This window comes from Periplaneta americana, chromosome 6, assembly GCF_040183065.1.
Source record: "Periplaneta americana isolate PAMFEO1 chromosome 6, P.americana_PAMFEO1_priV1, whole genome shotgun sequence".
In the NCBI taxonomy this organism is placed as follows: Eukaryota; Metazoa; Arthropoda; class Insecta; order Blattodea; family Blattidae; genus Periplaneta; species Periplaneta americana.
Window position 1 is genome coordinate 77,465,831 of NC_091122.1, and position 17,287 is coordinate 77,483,117.

The 17,287-nt window shown below is 35.3% G+C and overlaps 1 protein-coding gene across 4 annotated transcripts in view; it reads left to right on the forward strand.

Moving 5' to 3' along the window:
* Positions 1–629: 629 nt before the first annotated feature.
* Mtr4 (exosome RNA helicase Mtr4) overlaps positions 630–17,287 on the forward strand; it is a 352,727-nt gene continuing 336,069 nt past the window's right edge. For 2 of the 4 annotated variants that reach the window (XM_069828329.1, XM_069828331.1), the window contains exon 1: positions 633–1,083. In XM_069828329.1, coding sequence (XP_069684430.1) covers positions 962–1,083 — 122 coding nt within the window. In that variant the 5' untranslated portion in view covers positions 633–961. Of the gene's footprint in view, positions 1,084–17,287 lie in introns of all 4 variants that reach the window. The other 2 variants (XM_069828330.1, XM_069828332.1) reach the window with 2 other exon arrangements.

Consider the following 17,287-nt stretch of genomic DNA (forward strand, 5'->3'; position numbering starts at 1 on the left):
TCGCCACTTTTAACATAGCATTGCTTGTTATATGAGAGAACTTTGACATTTACCTTAACCTATAAAGATTCGACCTGTTGGTACAGAGTTCCTCTCATAGCAAAACACATACAATTTTCGAATATAACTTAGCTAACAAACTTCAAATAACACTGTAATATGCTTGGCATATTTATAATATTCGTACTCAATCAGTAATGCACAATTAATCGAACTATTTTCACGATGCACAATGCTTTGTAATGGTACTATTCATCATTTCATAGGGCAGAGAGGCGAACCTAGCGGCAGAAATTGTCATGACTCGATCGTGCTATGCGCCAGCTTGTGTAATCCCGTAAGCAACGTTAGCGACACATCAAAGTAACATAACCTCACATTACAATGAGAAAGATATTTGGAGGTGGCATGACGTAAAAAAGTCATCCCACAGTCGTATTACTCTATGTACTTTTCAGGTACTCTGCTATCTAGTGTTGGTTATTGCAAGCTCATTTCTCGACACTAGCGACGCATAGCGTCCGTTATTTTCCAGTTGCGTTTAAATTTAATATAAGCTTGAGCAATCTGTTTTATATATGATCTAGGGTAATGCCTCGTAAGTTATGTTGGTACGACATGTAAGACGGTTGAAAGTGCAGGAAGGGAAGTCTCTCAGTCCTCGTTCAACCATCTTTTCTATTCATTTATGTATTTTTAATTACATTTTCTAAGTTTTGTGTTGCATTCTCCCAAGGATAAATTAACAGTGGTCTGTATAGCAAGTTTGCTGGTCGACCAATATTAAACTTAAAAAAAAAGGATAAATTAAAAAATTTAGGGAGTTTCTCTGAATTTTAGGGGGATTTTTAATACGTTGTAGGGGGATTTCTTGTTCCTCCATTGGCAGCATTGATTGTATAATCTCGTAAGCAACGGTTTGAAGTTCGACATTGTACAGGGGTTGAACTGTTGTCGTACCATGGGTGATTTTAGTGACGATATTTTTAGCGTCTTTGACGAAAATGTGGAGGAAACCACAGCCATTGTGAAACATGATGAGAAACCGTTGATATCAGAAGTGAAACCGCCTTCAGAGAGGAAGTACGTATAAAAATAGAAAACTATTTTGAGGTTATGTGTAATACATGTGGGCGAAATCTTGCCACTTCTTGCCAGTGTAAGCCCACTATATTTTTTGGTTGGAAACTCGGGATACTTTTAGGGTAAACTGGCACTGAAGTACCTTTCGTACCCCGCTTATACACCTTGCATATGTTACGTTGAATTTAAAAGGGATGTTTTTTAGTAGAAATGCAGTTGACCGTATATGCAAGGCATAACAAAAGCCTAAACGAACCAAACGTAACCTATCTTAGATTTGTATATGCAAGGTGTATAAGTAGAGTAAGAAGGGAACTAACTCAATGCTAGTTTAACCCAAATTTCCTTTTTTCACAAATCTTTCATACATAGAACAAATTAAATTCATGCTTACTGTTTGTCATTCGATTGAATTTTTCTATAAGTCTTTCTGTGACTCGACAATCAGTCATACCGTGCATGAGAAACTGAAATTACAATGTAGCATTAAAGCATTTGCAGTAGTAAATTTCAGTATATGGATTTCTCACTAACGTCTTAAAATACTAAAAATAGCAGATCTGTCTGCGTTTGTCGAATGCGCATCATTATATTTACCGAAAAGGTACTTTTCAGTGCTAATAATTTATTTTGTGTGCACAAGGTAGGAATTTTGAAGCAACAGGGAAAGGGTGCAATCCATGTTCTGGAGTTTATCCGTAATTTCCAAAATTTGGTCTTTTCACATGACCAATAATTAACTTACTCATTTTTTAAAAATACGTTTTATGCTTGCATTTGAGCCTGGAAGGCAAAGGATGAATTCTGTGATCTTAGGAAGGACTGTTATTGTAACGTTTTTCTCCTTCAATACTTCGAAAATTGCCACCCACCTATCTTGTAACTGCTACATTGTTAGCATTCCATTCACATAATTTTTATATTACAGTGGCTTTAGTCATATAAATTTAAGCTTTAAAATGTATCTCCACAAAAAAATCGGTTAGAAATTCGGCCATTTTCTATTAAAAAATCGGCGGAAGTAGCTCAGCGCTCGTTTTTCCCACATCTGACCATTGTTCTGATTTCAAAGTAGACCAACGGAAGTCGGTGTCATGAGTAGAGATGGAAGAAATAATTTAAATACCGATAGGCCTATATTGATATTGCAATATATTGCAAACCAAATTTCGATAAACGATATATATTGCAGAAAATATAGCTATCGGTATATCGAAATGATTCTATATATCGCTATTCCGTAAGGAAATTAATAGATACTAATGCGATTACATTTTTAAGTGTACATTTATTACAATAAACTTAAATTTTAATAGCCTATTCCTTATTAGCATTGAAATTAACATCATAACAGTCAAAAGATTAAATGTGAAATCATCATCATCATCATCATCATCATCATCATCATCATCATCAGCCTTCAAGTGTTAGACCCCAGTGGATCTGTTATGGTCTTTTGCCAGCGTTTCCTAGGTCTTCCTGAATTTCTTCGACCTCTTGGGACATACGACAAAAATCTGCCTGGGCCATCTTGATATGTGTCCGCCACTGAAGCCTCTATTGCTGCAGATAATGGACAATGTAAAATTGCAACGATAAACGGTACTTTTCAATACCATAATTATTATGTAGTTCCTAACCTAAATCAAAATTATGGTGGGGGTAAGATGAGCTTAAATGATACAATGGGGAAGTATTAAGTGAATTCTGTATGGGTCAGTATCTGACATTGAAACATTCATTCATTCATAGTGTTCTGCCCAAAGGCAGATCTTTCACTGCAAACCCAGCATTCTCCAGTCTTTCCTACTTTCTGCTTTCCTCTTTGTCTCTGCATGTGATCCATATATCTTAATGTCGTCTATCATCTGATATCTTCTTTTGCCCCAAACTCTTCTCCTGTTCACCATTTCTTTTAGTGCATCCTTCAGTAGGCAGTCTCTTCTCAGCCAGTGACCCAGCCAATTCTTTTTCCTCCTGGTGATCAGTTTTAGCACCATTCTTTCTTCATACACTCTTTCCAACGCAGCTTTGTTTCTTACTCTCTGTGTCCATTTCACACGTTCCATCCTTCTCCATATCCACATTCCAAATGCTTCTATTTGCTTCTCTTCACTTTGCAGTAATGTCCATGTTTCTGCCCCATACAATACTACACTCTACACAAAGCACTTCACTAGTCTCTTCCTTAGTTCTTTCTCTAGAGGTCTGCAGAAGATGCTCCTTTTTCTATTAATAGCTTCCTTTGCCATTGCTGTTCTCCTTTTGACTTCTTGGCAGCAGTTCATGTTATTGCTTATAGTACACCCCAAGTATTTGAAGCTGTCCACTTGCTCTACTGCCTCATTTAGAATTCGCAAGTTTACCTTCTTTACTTTTCTTCCTATGACCATAGTTTTCGTCTTGTTGACATTTATCTTTATTCTATCTTACTGCTCACAGCTGTTATTTAGCTCCGGTAGCTTATTCCTTAGTATCATCTAACAAATTCATATCAACAAATCTTAAATACTTTAGTCTTCTTCCTCCTACTATCACTCTTCCCATATTCTGAAAACAGATCTTCACTAAATTCTCCAAGTACATGTTGGTAAAATGTTTATGTAGGTACTAAAATATATAATAAGAAAACGTCAGTACTAGGTTGTGCATAGAAATCCTAGCCGTAAACAAATCTCAAACCAGTATTATATCCTTGTTTCTCTTTTCATTTAAAAAACATAGAAATAAAAGTTTTGAAGTCAAACGGTTCCTTTTCAGAGTGGCAGTTGATCCTGTCTTGGAGAATAATGATACTAAAACAATAGTAGATAAACCTTCCATCTCAGTCACATGTTCGCACACATTGGATTTTGAATTTGGTACTGCACATTAAATAGTTTGAATTCGAATTCTAGACCAGCCAGTCAGAGAAAGGCATTGATTGGATTGTCTATTTCAAGAGTGCACAATTATATAACTGCCCACTTTCATTAACGTTATCTCTCAGGGAATTATCAAAGTTAATTAGTGTGGATTTTGTTGCTCGTAATAATTCCACAAAAACAAATATAAAATACCGATAAATTTATGAGAAAACCAATATATTATGCGATATATTGAATCAAAATTTCGATATCAATAAATCAAAACGAAAATATCGGTATTTCGTAAAAACCGATATATTGTTCCCATCTCTAGTCATGAGGAAATTTATGACTCCATGAAACTAGATGGCCATATGCTACGTTATAGAATATAGGCCTACTATATTAACAAACGAAGTGTCTTCTTCATGGATTTGAGGGAGGTGGGGTGCGATGCTATGGACAAATTAATTTTGTTCAGTGTAAGGACTGAAGGCAGGCTTATGTGAAGGTGGCAATTAGTAAGTTATGAGGGAAAAGTTCTCTGTAAAATCGGCTTGCATGACAACCTCATTTTCATTAAGCTTTTTTTCCACAGGAGTCAAGACATACCACTTAGAAAAAAATATTTGAAGTCGGGACTTACCGGAGTTGGCCGTCAGCTTGTTCCCCCTTGACTCTCCATTCTCCACTCTCCACCCTCCACCGCTAGGATGTCCGGTCCTACCGGCTGCCACCTTGTTCCCCCTCCACTCTCCTACCGCTATTCATTGCTGCTGTCGCCACTGCTGTCATCTTCGTCTTCTGACGAGTCATCACTGTCACTCGAACTCAAACTGATGATAATGCTGTCAATACTATTGTCATGATGCAAGTGTTTCTGCTCATTTTCATAAACATGCTGACAACCATTTTGTCCACTTTTCGACAGTGTATTCCTGGAAAAGTTTCCGAGACAACTTCTCTTTTTCTTTAAAAGAGCCGCAAATTGACTGTTGTGCAGCTTGGCCTTTAATGTCCCCCCAAACCATTTCAATAGGTGAAAGGTCTGGATGATAAGGTGGGAGACGTAATGGGATATGACCATGACCATGAATTATTTCATCCACTAAAACTGTTTCTCATGAGGTATGTTCTGAGCTATTGTAATGAGTTCAGCCTTACTCTTTTTAGCATCGAACTCAACTCCATGTTCTTGCAACCACCGAACGATGTCCTCTTTCAGGTGTGCTTGAGTCGGTAATTTGTCTCTCTCATTACAGTGGTATTTTTCCTTATCCATTACAATAGCACTTGGAGACGGCAAAGCTGGGAGAAGCTGAGTTTCCAGCCACTTCCGAAAATTCTGATAATTCATAGATGTATGGTAATCACCTGTCTACTGTCCTGATTTAAAAATCAGTAAAGCCCCCTCCACAAAACCTTTTTCCCCACCTCCATGAACAATTATCAGTCTTTGTCCTGCTCCAATGTTTGCAGTAGCCCCGATTTCAGTTTCCGACTGCCAGCATTTTGTCACCATATGAGACGGTTGAATATAGGTGTCTAAATTGTCTAATTTGATCCAAGTATTTTGTTCTCCACAAAACTATATCTGGGCGTTCTGTGAGCAGCTTCCTTTTCAATTGCCACGTTTTCCACAAAAAACCTAATTTTTTAACTCTCTGCCGTAAAAACTCATATCCACAGTCGATAACTTCATCCTCTTTCAGGACATTAAGGAGTTTTTTAATAGTTGGAATTTCTTTTTTTACTTTATAAAAGAAATGCATTTTTTGCATAATAGTGCTGTCTGTGAAGCTGTCAACTTCGATTCTCTTCTTTCTTGGCGCGCTTTTTCCCATTGGAGTAGAAAATGTGAGTTTGTTCCTTGCAACAGCTTTCTTTCCTTCTTTCAGAATTGTAGTCACAGTACTCACTGACACTCTGGTAGCCTCACTTGTCATGTGTGTAATATTTGCATTTTGTTTCTTATGCATTTCTTTTATTTTTTTGAAATATTGTGCTACATTGTACACTATTTCTCATGCTTGACCTCTAAGAGGTCTCCCGGACATACTCGAAGATTTCGATGATGTTGTCGCCATCTCACTTTAATATGTAGGCCTGTACAATTATATAAACCCAAAACACTTGCTACATGCATATAAAACAAACTTCGACTACGTGAAATATGCACATAAAAACTCACATTCCACAGACAAAGAGTAACGGACTAACGCGTCTTGGGTTAGAGAGAGAAGGAAAAAGCTCTTCCTCCCGCTATATTGTACAGAGTGGGGGGAACTCTCTCCCTTTGGGCTGGCACGCATGCGTAGACCGATACTTTTTACAATCTGGTATACCTATAGTATTGTTTATGTTTTATCCAACAGTGTCTTTTAAATGCTTCTTTGACAATTATTTTCAGAGGTGATGTATTTTCTACCAATTTTGGCACTTCACTGTCTTCAGTTCACTGCTTCCATGGCAAATTTCATTTTGACTAACGTCAGTTAACAAATGCGACAGGTCTTGTTTACACAGACTGCACCTTCCAGTTGTGCATTCGTCTTTACTGATGTCACAGTTAACCTTCTGAGACAACTCTTTACAACTAGATCGAGGAAAATCTGGAATTACATTTGAAATGCTTTCAGTAAAAAATTTGAAATTTGCATACACACATTAAGTTATGTGGGGTCTTAGTTCGTAAAATGTTGACTTTTCAAGAGGAGTAACCGAAGTTCTTAAATTTCTCACAGACTTCAGCTACAGTCAAAACCATATATAATCTGTTCTCATTTTCCATTTACTGGATTCTTAACAGATTCTACATCATGAATCCCTGGATTAGCTTGACTCGTCATCTCTACAAAAATAGTCAGCTTACAATGTTTTTTGTTTCTGTAGACAAACTTCTGGAACCTTTGTGGGTGTAGGCCTACTAATTTTTTTTAGCATCAGAATGGTTCAGTTCTTTATAAGTTTATAAACAATGGCAGTTCGTTTTCTTGGGCTGTTGGGAAGTGATTTCTTTGCTTTATTAACTGCCTTGCCCAATGTTTGAGGACATTTGTAAGATACCAAGTCCCTGTTGTCATTTTTTTTGTATTGCATGTTTACGTTTATTTGCCCTGGATAACTTTTGTCTAGCCTTATCCTTCTTCCATTTGACTTCCAATTTGCGTATCTCATCTTGTAGGTAGAGATTGTCCTTACATAGCAACAGTAAAAAGTTCTTGATAACTTCTGTCAATATATTGTTGTCACACCCTTGACAAAAAATTACTGTCTCACCCGTGACAAAAATTACTCCTACACCCATGACAGAATTTCTAAATAAACTAGAGTTCTTTTAAAATATTAATGCAAGCATATGTTTATGCACATACTTAACCTCACTTTCCTGAAATATTATTCATTATATAAACAAATTGTTTCAACAAGAAGGAAACTTGTCCATGTTATCTGTCACAGGTGTGACAATATACACTGCTTATTTTAAAATAAGAAAAATGACCAAAGAAAACTTAGCAGAAATGAATAATCAGTGTGGGATACAGAGTAAAGCGTCAATTTCACTGTCAAGTTGCTCCAATGTCCATCAGCTGTTTCGAAGTTGGTATTTCAATTAAGTGAACAAAACTAAGTTCCTGTAATTCATTCAAATGCAATCTTTGTGATAAAAACCACATGAAATATCTTCATTACAATAGAAATACATTTAGAATAAAAAAAATTATATATTTTGGTGATACATAACTTACAGCTGCCTCAGTTAGTTCCTTCTTAACCCATATATCCCCACAGGGTCGTTAACGACCCACGTCATATTTTTATCGGTTCCTTTAATATTTGTTTAAATTTTCGGTTGGACACCATCATCATGTGTTCGATAATATATTGGCAACACTTTAGTTTGTCCAATTGTTCCGTTGTAACTCTCTGGAATGCATTTTAACTGAAAATGTGTAACACTTATGGCTAGTTTTTCCAAGTAATGTTTAATTTGGCTTAACAAATGTTAAATTAACAGCTGGTTTATTTTAAACGTTTTGTTAAGATGTTTTCCATTTTTCCAACATAATTTTGTTTAAAATAACCAACACTTAACTTTAACTGTTGTTAATACTATTCTAACTACTCAACAGCAGTTGGTAATGATTTTGCATATATAAGACAACTTCTTATTGGCTGATATTATTATTATTTAAATTCTGTACTGCAGAGTAAGTCATGAAACATGTGTAAAATCGTAACCTGTTACAGTAGCCATGATTCATACAGTACAGAGAGTTGATGAATGAAAGTTGCATTGACTACTATTGAATAATAATAATTATTATAAGTATGGTTATATTTTATAATGCTAAATATGAATTTCTGTTTAGAAAAATCTAAGCATTATGACCACCAGGTGACAATAATTACACGAATGTGTGTAGTCAACTGTACACAAAACCCCGAGGAGAATTTCGTATCATATAAAATTCTCTAATTCAGGTCCATGTATAAATTATATGTAATTTCGTCCTAAAGAAGCAATTGCTGCTGAAACATTTTATTATTTACTCACTGCGTATTTTGAAGTACTATTGACATCGGCTATAGTTGAAGAGCCAGTAACATAGAATCTAGAGTTAATAGTAGTTGGTGAATTGGAACAAGTGGCCTATTTCTGTTTGTAGGATATTCAAATCTGACTTCAATTTCTTGCCACTTTAAGATCGCACATTTCCTCAGTATTAAATGGATAATAGCTCAGCATCGAAATAAGCGTCAGTATGATAATCAGTTGACTTATAAAGATTATCTTCCCTATATTAATATTCCAAAATATCTTTTAAATTATCTATTACCAGTCTTTTGGCCGGTTTCACAAAGCTTCATTAAGGTTTTAATGATCCATTAATTTATTTACTGGTTCATTAAATCATTTTTATATCTCACCAAGCATCTTTAGCCTAACGAACCAGTAAAACTATCATTAAATTAAGTGATAGAAATTTCCGTCTTTAAATTTTTAATTATTCATTAGTTGCAATATAAAATGCGGAACGTTTCAACGCAGAATTGTTATATCTGGAACTGCTCGAAAATTAAGAGTCAACTGGAGATAATGTTAACCATTTAAAAACCGATCATTTCGAAAATTTGAATGACACAAAAATTCACAAAAGATACAGCGTTATGAAGATCATGGTACCGGTACTCAAAATTTTAGAAGAAACTGATCATAGGTTAGAATATCATAAAAACGGCTGAGACAAAGCTGAAACTAGTCAACTGAGTTTTATTTTAAGACATGAAAGTGATTATTATAACTACATACCGGTACCTAAGAAATATTAGTAAATTGATACATAATGTGCATTCAAACATAACAAAACTTAATTGGTATATTAACTTTCATTTATTGCAATTATATTATAGCTAGCGATAAGATATGTTTACACTGGCTTTAAAATAGAAGCGAAAGAGCTGGATTCTTGGAATTTATAATCGTTTTCTTTCCGATGGAAATTTAATTTTCCAGCAGGATAATCACCCTGCGCACACCACCATAAACGTTCAAAGACGGTTCACGGAAAAGCATGAAAAAAGAGGAGGATTGACAAATATCGAGACATCCCACCTCAAAATCCAGATCAGTTCTGGGATCAAGTTCTGGCTATCTGGAAAGATTTGGCTAAGGACCAGAACTATTTCCGCAATCTGGTGGACTCAATGCCCCGAAAATGCCGGGCAGTGATAGACGCCGGTGGCATGTGGATGAAGTATTAGATCCAGATGTGTATTTATTTTATTTTTCTTTAATTTGTTTGTTTATCTTTGTTTTATTTCGGGAAGAAAATTGATCTCCCAAGAGTTTTTTAAATTCTCCTAGTGGAGCCAGAGTTGCGAAATAATTCGTTCCAGTACACAAAATTAAAAAAATGAAGAAAGGTAACATGTATAAAAATTAGTTACGTTAATAAAAAAAAAAAAGTTACCTCCAAGAATCGAACACGGGTCCCTGGGATGGCAATCCAACTCGCTACTGACTACGCTATCGAAGAGTCACGACGTTATTAGCGTGACGAGGCACATGTAGCTACTCGGCTTGAAGTTTAGGGGGAGAGCGCACATATAAACGTACTCGTGTAAATATTTTAATATATTAGTTAATGTTTCATTTGGACTGATTTACTGAAGCTTGGTGAAACCGGCCCTTACTGTAAACATTCCTCAAAGACAAACATAACATGTTATTTTCACAACTTTTTTCTGAACAGCTGTGGTGTTATCTGCCATGTTTAACTGTTTGTTAAATGAGTTAACGGCCTGAAATCCTACATTTAAAGTTAACAATTGGTTAAGAATCTGTTAAGCCAAACTGGTGTTGAACAAATGGAAAAACTGTATTTAACAAACTGTTGAAGGTTTAACAGTCGTTAAGTGTTCTAACAATACTTGGACAAACCGGCCATTAGTTTGATTATAATGCACGTCAACAAAGAAATGTAAGTAGACACTTCATTGTTAAGTATTTTAGTTCTGTTATTTTTTTATTATATAGGACAAGCAGTAACCTATATGATTACATCAGGTGGAATCATGAATTCTATTCAGTAGAGTCGTAATAGTGTAACAAATTTGGGTGGGTCGTTTTCGACCCTATGGACACATAGGGAACCTTTTGTACATTTTGCTAAATTTTCTAATAATATTATTATTGATAATTATTGTGAGCAGATTTTCTTTACTTTCATATTCCCTATGAAAATTTATGAAACATTTACGATTTATAAATACGTGAAATAATTTTTTAGGTAAACTACTATCCCGCTAACAGAGCTAACAAGCAAAAATTTGTATAAACACTTCTTTTGAGATTATTAACATGGTGAAAGAAATTAATTAACTTTTTATCTGCATCCATCAGAATGTTTTCTTGTAAGACGTTTGTTTTCCCTTATTTTAGAGATAATTACGACAAAGCTCACAAAAAGAGTCTTACCACTTTCGAAATACTGGAAGAACTTGAGACAGTATTTTCTAAAGAAAATATTTCAAATATTGAGTCGTTCTACAACCTCCTGAAGATGACAGTAATGAAACTGGTGATGATTCGGTTGACGAAGATTGTAAAAATCTCTGTGCCATCGCCAACTTGAGGCTCCAGCTGAAGAGTAATAAAAAATTCCTATTATATCAAACATGTAAAAGGTTGACTAAATTGTGTCCAACAACCTTAGTAAATACGCCCTATTACAGACCTGCAGAACTGTAGCTCTTGAGAGCGACTTCTTTCCTCCCCTTTCTTACCCCACCCACCTTTTCTACCTGTGCGGTCACGGCATTCTAGTTACGCTTGGCTGCATCAACATTAATTCTCGCGACTGAAGGCGATCATCCCGAATAGTAGTGGAGTGAGGCTGACGTCATAATTCCCCTACTTGCGAGTTCTGCAGGCCAGCCCTATTACATAGCACCCACTGGAATTTCTGAGTAACAGAGATAGTTTATATGCATAGTAGTTTTGTACATATGTCCCTTTGTATTTGTATACACAAAATATAAGTGTAATAATAACTTTCTGAGTTATATTAAGCAAAGGAGTCATTTTTTTTATTAATTATGTCCAACAGATTTAGTAAATAATCGTTATTATAACTTTACTGTAATATGCATGAAAAGGTTGTTCATGTGCCCACAGGGTCGTTTTCGACCCACGGTTAAATGGGCACTAATGATTATGTAAGCGGAGATTTTGCATTGTCATTCTCTTACTATGACTAAAAGAAGCAACATTGATGAAAATGGAGACTTTTTTTCAAAAATAAAAGTTATGGGCATATATGGGTTAATGTTTATAAAATGAGCATCGTACTCATTTCATGTACAATGGGTAAAAAATTACGGAGATGCCAACTATGGCTAATACAAAAAAGGAGATGGTCCCATTCTTTTTGGTATGAATGATAGGCTTGTTAGTTTGTGATATATTTTTAATTTATAGATTGGGCTCATAAGGAAATTTTTCCAATCTTCGATACCTCATGCCATATATGGGACTGATGTTTGATTTGCTTTTCGTTATGGGTGATGATGGGCGATAATGTGAAGAATGCATAACATGTATTAATGGGATAAGCACTCAATAATAAGTTAGTGAAACAGAAAAATTGTAACGAAAAAAAAAAAAACACAGTTTCGTAATGTAACTTTGTTTGTACACATTTGTATCCACCATTGCACTAACTTATCACAGGTCAGTACTGACATTATCACTAAACAAAAAATCACCAGCCTTTACCGCTTGAAAATCCTTTTTTGTTTTTTTTTTAATCCAAGAAAACTTTATTGTATAAAATATACATTATAGATGAACTCATAATATGATACAAAAAAAAATCACATGGAATAGGTTAAATAAGGAGATAGCTAAGAGTGACATGAGACCGAGGTATGTGACAAGATTAGTGAATTAGTTGAGGGGATAGCTAAGTAATGTGAGGTCGAGCAGTTTGTTTCAAAATGTAGTAAATTACGTTTTAAATAAGAGGTGCATCGTAATGGATGTGGAAATGTTGTGGTTTGGGTGAGCTCACCAGTAGTTGACCAGTTAAGGAACATTTGTTTCTTAAATCTCCATTTTGTTTGTCGATAAAGTCACAAGGAAAATATTTCTACAGTAAAATAATAATAAAATGTTGACAAAAGCATGGTGCTATTCAATACTTGTTTAAAGGAATGTAACATGATGAAATTTATTTTTAAACTAACGGCTTACAAACATACCAGTAGTTGACCGCAGTGTCAGTAAATGACCAGTTTTCGACCAGTAGTTGACCACTACTAAAACAAATTACGTAGATACTGTATGACTATTTTAACACAGAAGACACACTTATATTCTATTACATAAATATGCACTTACATTCTAACCTGTAAAATTGAAAATATGAATCCCATAAGTGTGTCTTTTTTATAGTTTTCCTGCATTCGAGAAAAACATACTGCACTGTACCCTCAGATATAGTATCAGTATCTTCTTGTACTGGCCACTTGAACACATTTCCAGCCACTTGTTGAGCAAATACATCAAAATCTTCTTCCTCTTTCTTTACCACTTTTCCCACAAAATAAATGACAAGTTTTCCTCGCTGTATATTTCACAATGCCCCAATATCCGTGTTTCACATGGTTCTCATCACCACTGCTTTGGTTGTTGCTATTTTCCTCAGAAATGTCCAAAGGCATGTCATCAGCATCTGATGATGAAGTCTGGAATTCTAGCTCTAACTCAGAGCTATCTGACTGAGAGCCCTTTGGTTTGTTTAGGTTTTTTGCTATCAGACCTTCCTTGATTACTTCCGTCTCTTTTTTCTCGTCTTTTCCTCGTATTGTTTTTTCTTTCTTCCTTCCATATTTCTTTTTTTCTTTTGGTTAACATTTAACTTACTTCCTAATGATATAATGATATTGTAGCCACCTTTTACTTGTAATATCATGTGGTAAACTTACTTTTCTGCTGCATTTCCTCAGTCTGCATTTCTTCTCAATTTTGCTGTGCTTCTTCAACAGTATTGTTTTTGACAAGTCAATATGGCACCATCGGTAGTGTTGTTAGAATTATTGAGTTGTATGCATCTTTTTCATAATTTTAACCAATTGCAGGAAAGGTCAGATGCCACATCATCTCCAGTCCATTTTTTCATTAGCTGCAACAGTTCTGAATTCTTCAGTGTATCCAGCTTTCATAGCCATAGCAATAACAACTGATATTTCACATTAAACTTTGTTGATTTGAGGTTCACAGTTCCATTTCCATCAACACTTCTAGCCAAATGGCCCAGGCATCGAGAATAATCTACTGCATTTGCATCAGATGGAAAGATGCCGCAGTTACGGAAACCATTCTGGAGTGGCTCTTTCATCGAAAACTTTTTCTAGTGACTGACAAAAATTTATTTTTTTTACTGCACATTCCTTACACTTATACGGCAAATCCTCAACTGCATTTTTCCAACCAGTTTTTAAGAGCTCAAATACAGAAATATCAGCAAATTGCAGAATGTGTGTAGCATTTATGAGCAAGGTAAACAAAAGAATTTTATTTTCTGCACATAATTTGGCAACTACAGTGACCATCAATTTAGGAGGAGGCATTCTATCCTTCAGCTTATTAGTCAGGGTGAAATGTAGTATTCCATATTTTCTTGGAATTTGCAGAATTGGAATAGAGTCATTTGAGCGTCCTTAACTACATTATTTAAGGATTATTTTATATATTTGAAGAAATTTTTTCCATTTTTGGACCTAGTCATAAGAGATAGTTGCAACATTTAAAACACAGGTTACATACAATCTACATAATTTACATAAAAAGTTAGGAGCACATTTGCAAGTGGTGGACAGGTACTGGATATGTCTTTACTCGTATTTTAAACCGGTCTTGTCAACTATTGCTGCTTGATAAAAATTAAGAACTAGTAAATGATCACCCCTATTAATTACTCATAAGAACTATAATAACTGAGAATGTGTATGTAGCCTACATAATTCCTATGCAGAAGGCAAAATATGCATTCATTCAATATAATATAATTTGGCTATATATCAGAGCTGTGTTCAGATTTTTGTACACTTCCCTAATAGCAAGCACCAGCTGAAGCCATACTGCGAACATAGCTTTGTTTCCTACGTTTTCTGCTTTCTGTAATAATTTCCTGTTACACTGATGTCAAATGAAACAAAGAGATGTTAAAGATTATATATAACTGAAAAAAATATTTTGCAGTGTTGCCAGAATGCTTATTTTTAATTAAAACATTCCCATGTGGTCAGCTACTGATGAGTTCACCCTAGCTAAGTGACATGAGGCCGAGGTATGTAACAAGATTAGTGGATTAGTTGAGGGGATAGCTAAGTGATGTGAGGTCGAACAATTTCTTTCAAAATGTAGTAAGTTATGTTTTAAATAAGAGGTGCGTCATAATGGATGTGGAAATGTTGTGGTTTGTAGTGAAAGAAGGAAATGTAGGCATATATATATATTTTTTTATTTGATTGGGTTATTTTACGACGCTGTATCAACATCTAGGTTATTTATTGTCTGAATGATATGAAGGTGATAATGCCGATGAAGTGAGTCCGGGGACCAACACCGAAAGTTACCCAGCATTTGCTCGTATTGGGTTGAGGGAAAACCCCGGAAAAAACCTCAACCAGGTAACTTGCCCCGACCGGGATTCGAACCCGTGTAGGCATATAAAACACTTGATGTGATAATGTGAAAAATGTATAACTTATTAATGGGATAAGCACTCAATAATAATGAAATAGAACACAGTTTTCGTAATGTAACTTTGTTTGTACATCGTTTATATCCGCCATTGCACTAACTTGTCACAGACCGGTACTGACAACATTACTTAAACAAAAAATTCACCAGCCTTTGCCCAGTGCTTGAAAATCCTTTCGCTTTCTTTCTTTTTTTAGTCCAAGAAAACTTTAATGTATAAAATATACGTTATGTGTATGTATGTATTTATTTACACTGCAAATGGGTATATACCCGGTGGCAGTGGTAACTAATTACACTCAATAATGACAGTTAATAATAAACACATTTAATAAAAAATATAATTAATAATAAATTAATAATAATTAATAATAATAATAACGATAATAATAATAACAATAACAAGGAGCATCCTAAATTAAACTAAGAATGATCACTTGTAATAAAATTTAAAGTAAATCTAATTTGTATTTTAACCCTAAGTTCGAACTAAAATCCACGAGTATGATATGTTTATACCTGCACAAGTACCTTTCAGCACCACACTCATATCGCTGACAACTCACTCACTGCACTGGAACTACGACACATTTCACTGATTCTATTTTGATTTCACTAACACTTCAAAAATATTTCACTGTTCAAATACTTTGAACTGCCACTATAAACTATAAAGCTTCATTGTCAGAAACACACTTCACTGACACAACACACTTCTTCACTGATACAACACTTCAATAATAAAATATTAATTACAGCCTTTAAATAGTGTGTATAATATACTACCATCTATTAATAAAGTCCTTAAGCCTATATTTAAATTCATTTTTGGTTATTGATAAAGCCTTTAGTAAGTCTGCAGGTAAAGCATTCCAGTCCCAGATAATACGATTGAGAAAAGAAAACTTTTCAGTGTCCATCCTCTGTCTTCTTTCCCTCAATTTATATGAGTGGCTGTTCCTTGAAGAGTAATTTGGCGGCCGCAACCTATTTTTTATATCTCTCCAGGCAGGCTCACCTCTGTATGTTTTGAACATTGCGCATAATCGAATTCGCGTTCTCCTGTCCGTGAGTGTGTCCCATTTTAATGGTGAATTATTACAACACTTGAGAGCCTGTTCTTGAATCTTTTCCAGTGTCTTAATATGTTCTACTCTGTAAGGATCCCAGCATGCAGCACCATATTCCATTACTGGACGAACTAGTGATTTATATGCAATCTCTTTGGATTTATCAGAGCCTTTTCTTAGTACCCTCATCACAAAGTGTAATGCTCTCCATGCCTTTCCCGCTGTGTCAGTAATGTGTTCCCCCAACTGAGATCACTGCTTAATGTTATTCCTAGGTATTTACATTTGTTAACTTCTGGAATGGTTTCACCCCCTGAAGTAGCCTATACGATGCAATTATTTTATTTCTTTTTCTTGTAAAGCTGATGGCTTTGCTCTTTAGAGAATTTATTTTCATTTTGTTGGCTATTGCCCAATTATTATTTTATTCTATTGAGGTCATTCTGAAGAAGAGTAGTATCTTCATAACTTTTTTATTTTCCTGTGTACGATACAATCATCTGCGAATAAGCGAACCCTGGACAAGATGTTAACTGGCAGATCATTTACAAAAGCCAGGAATAGAAGAAGCCCCAAGACACTCCCCTGTGGGACTCCAGAAGTAATTTCAATTGGGTTCGATAATTCCTCCCCCACCATACTCTCTGAGTGTGACAAATTAAAAATTCCATGATCCACTAGAGCACTCTGAAGTCACTCCCCATTGATTGTAGTTTAACCAACAATATATCGTGCGGGACTACATCGAATGCGCGTGAAAAGTCAATAATCACTGCATCTACTTGGCTATTTGAATCTATTCCGTCTACTAAATCCTGACATACAGTTACTAATTGACTCTCACATGACTAGCCCCCCCCCCCCGAAACCCATGCTGACAGTTATGTAACCAATTTGAATCATTCCAATGCTGCCTTAGATATGCTGAAATCAAATGTTCCATCTGTTTGCAAACCACAGAGGTGAGGCTGACCTGTCTGTAATTTTTTGTATCTGAGCGAGACCCTGACTTACAA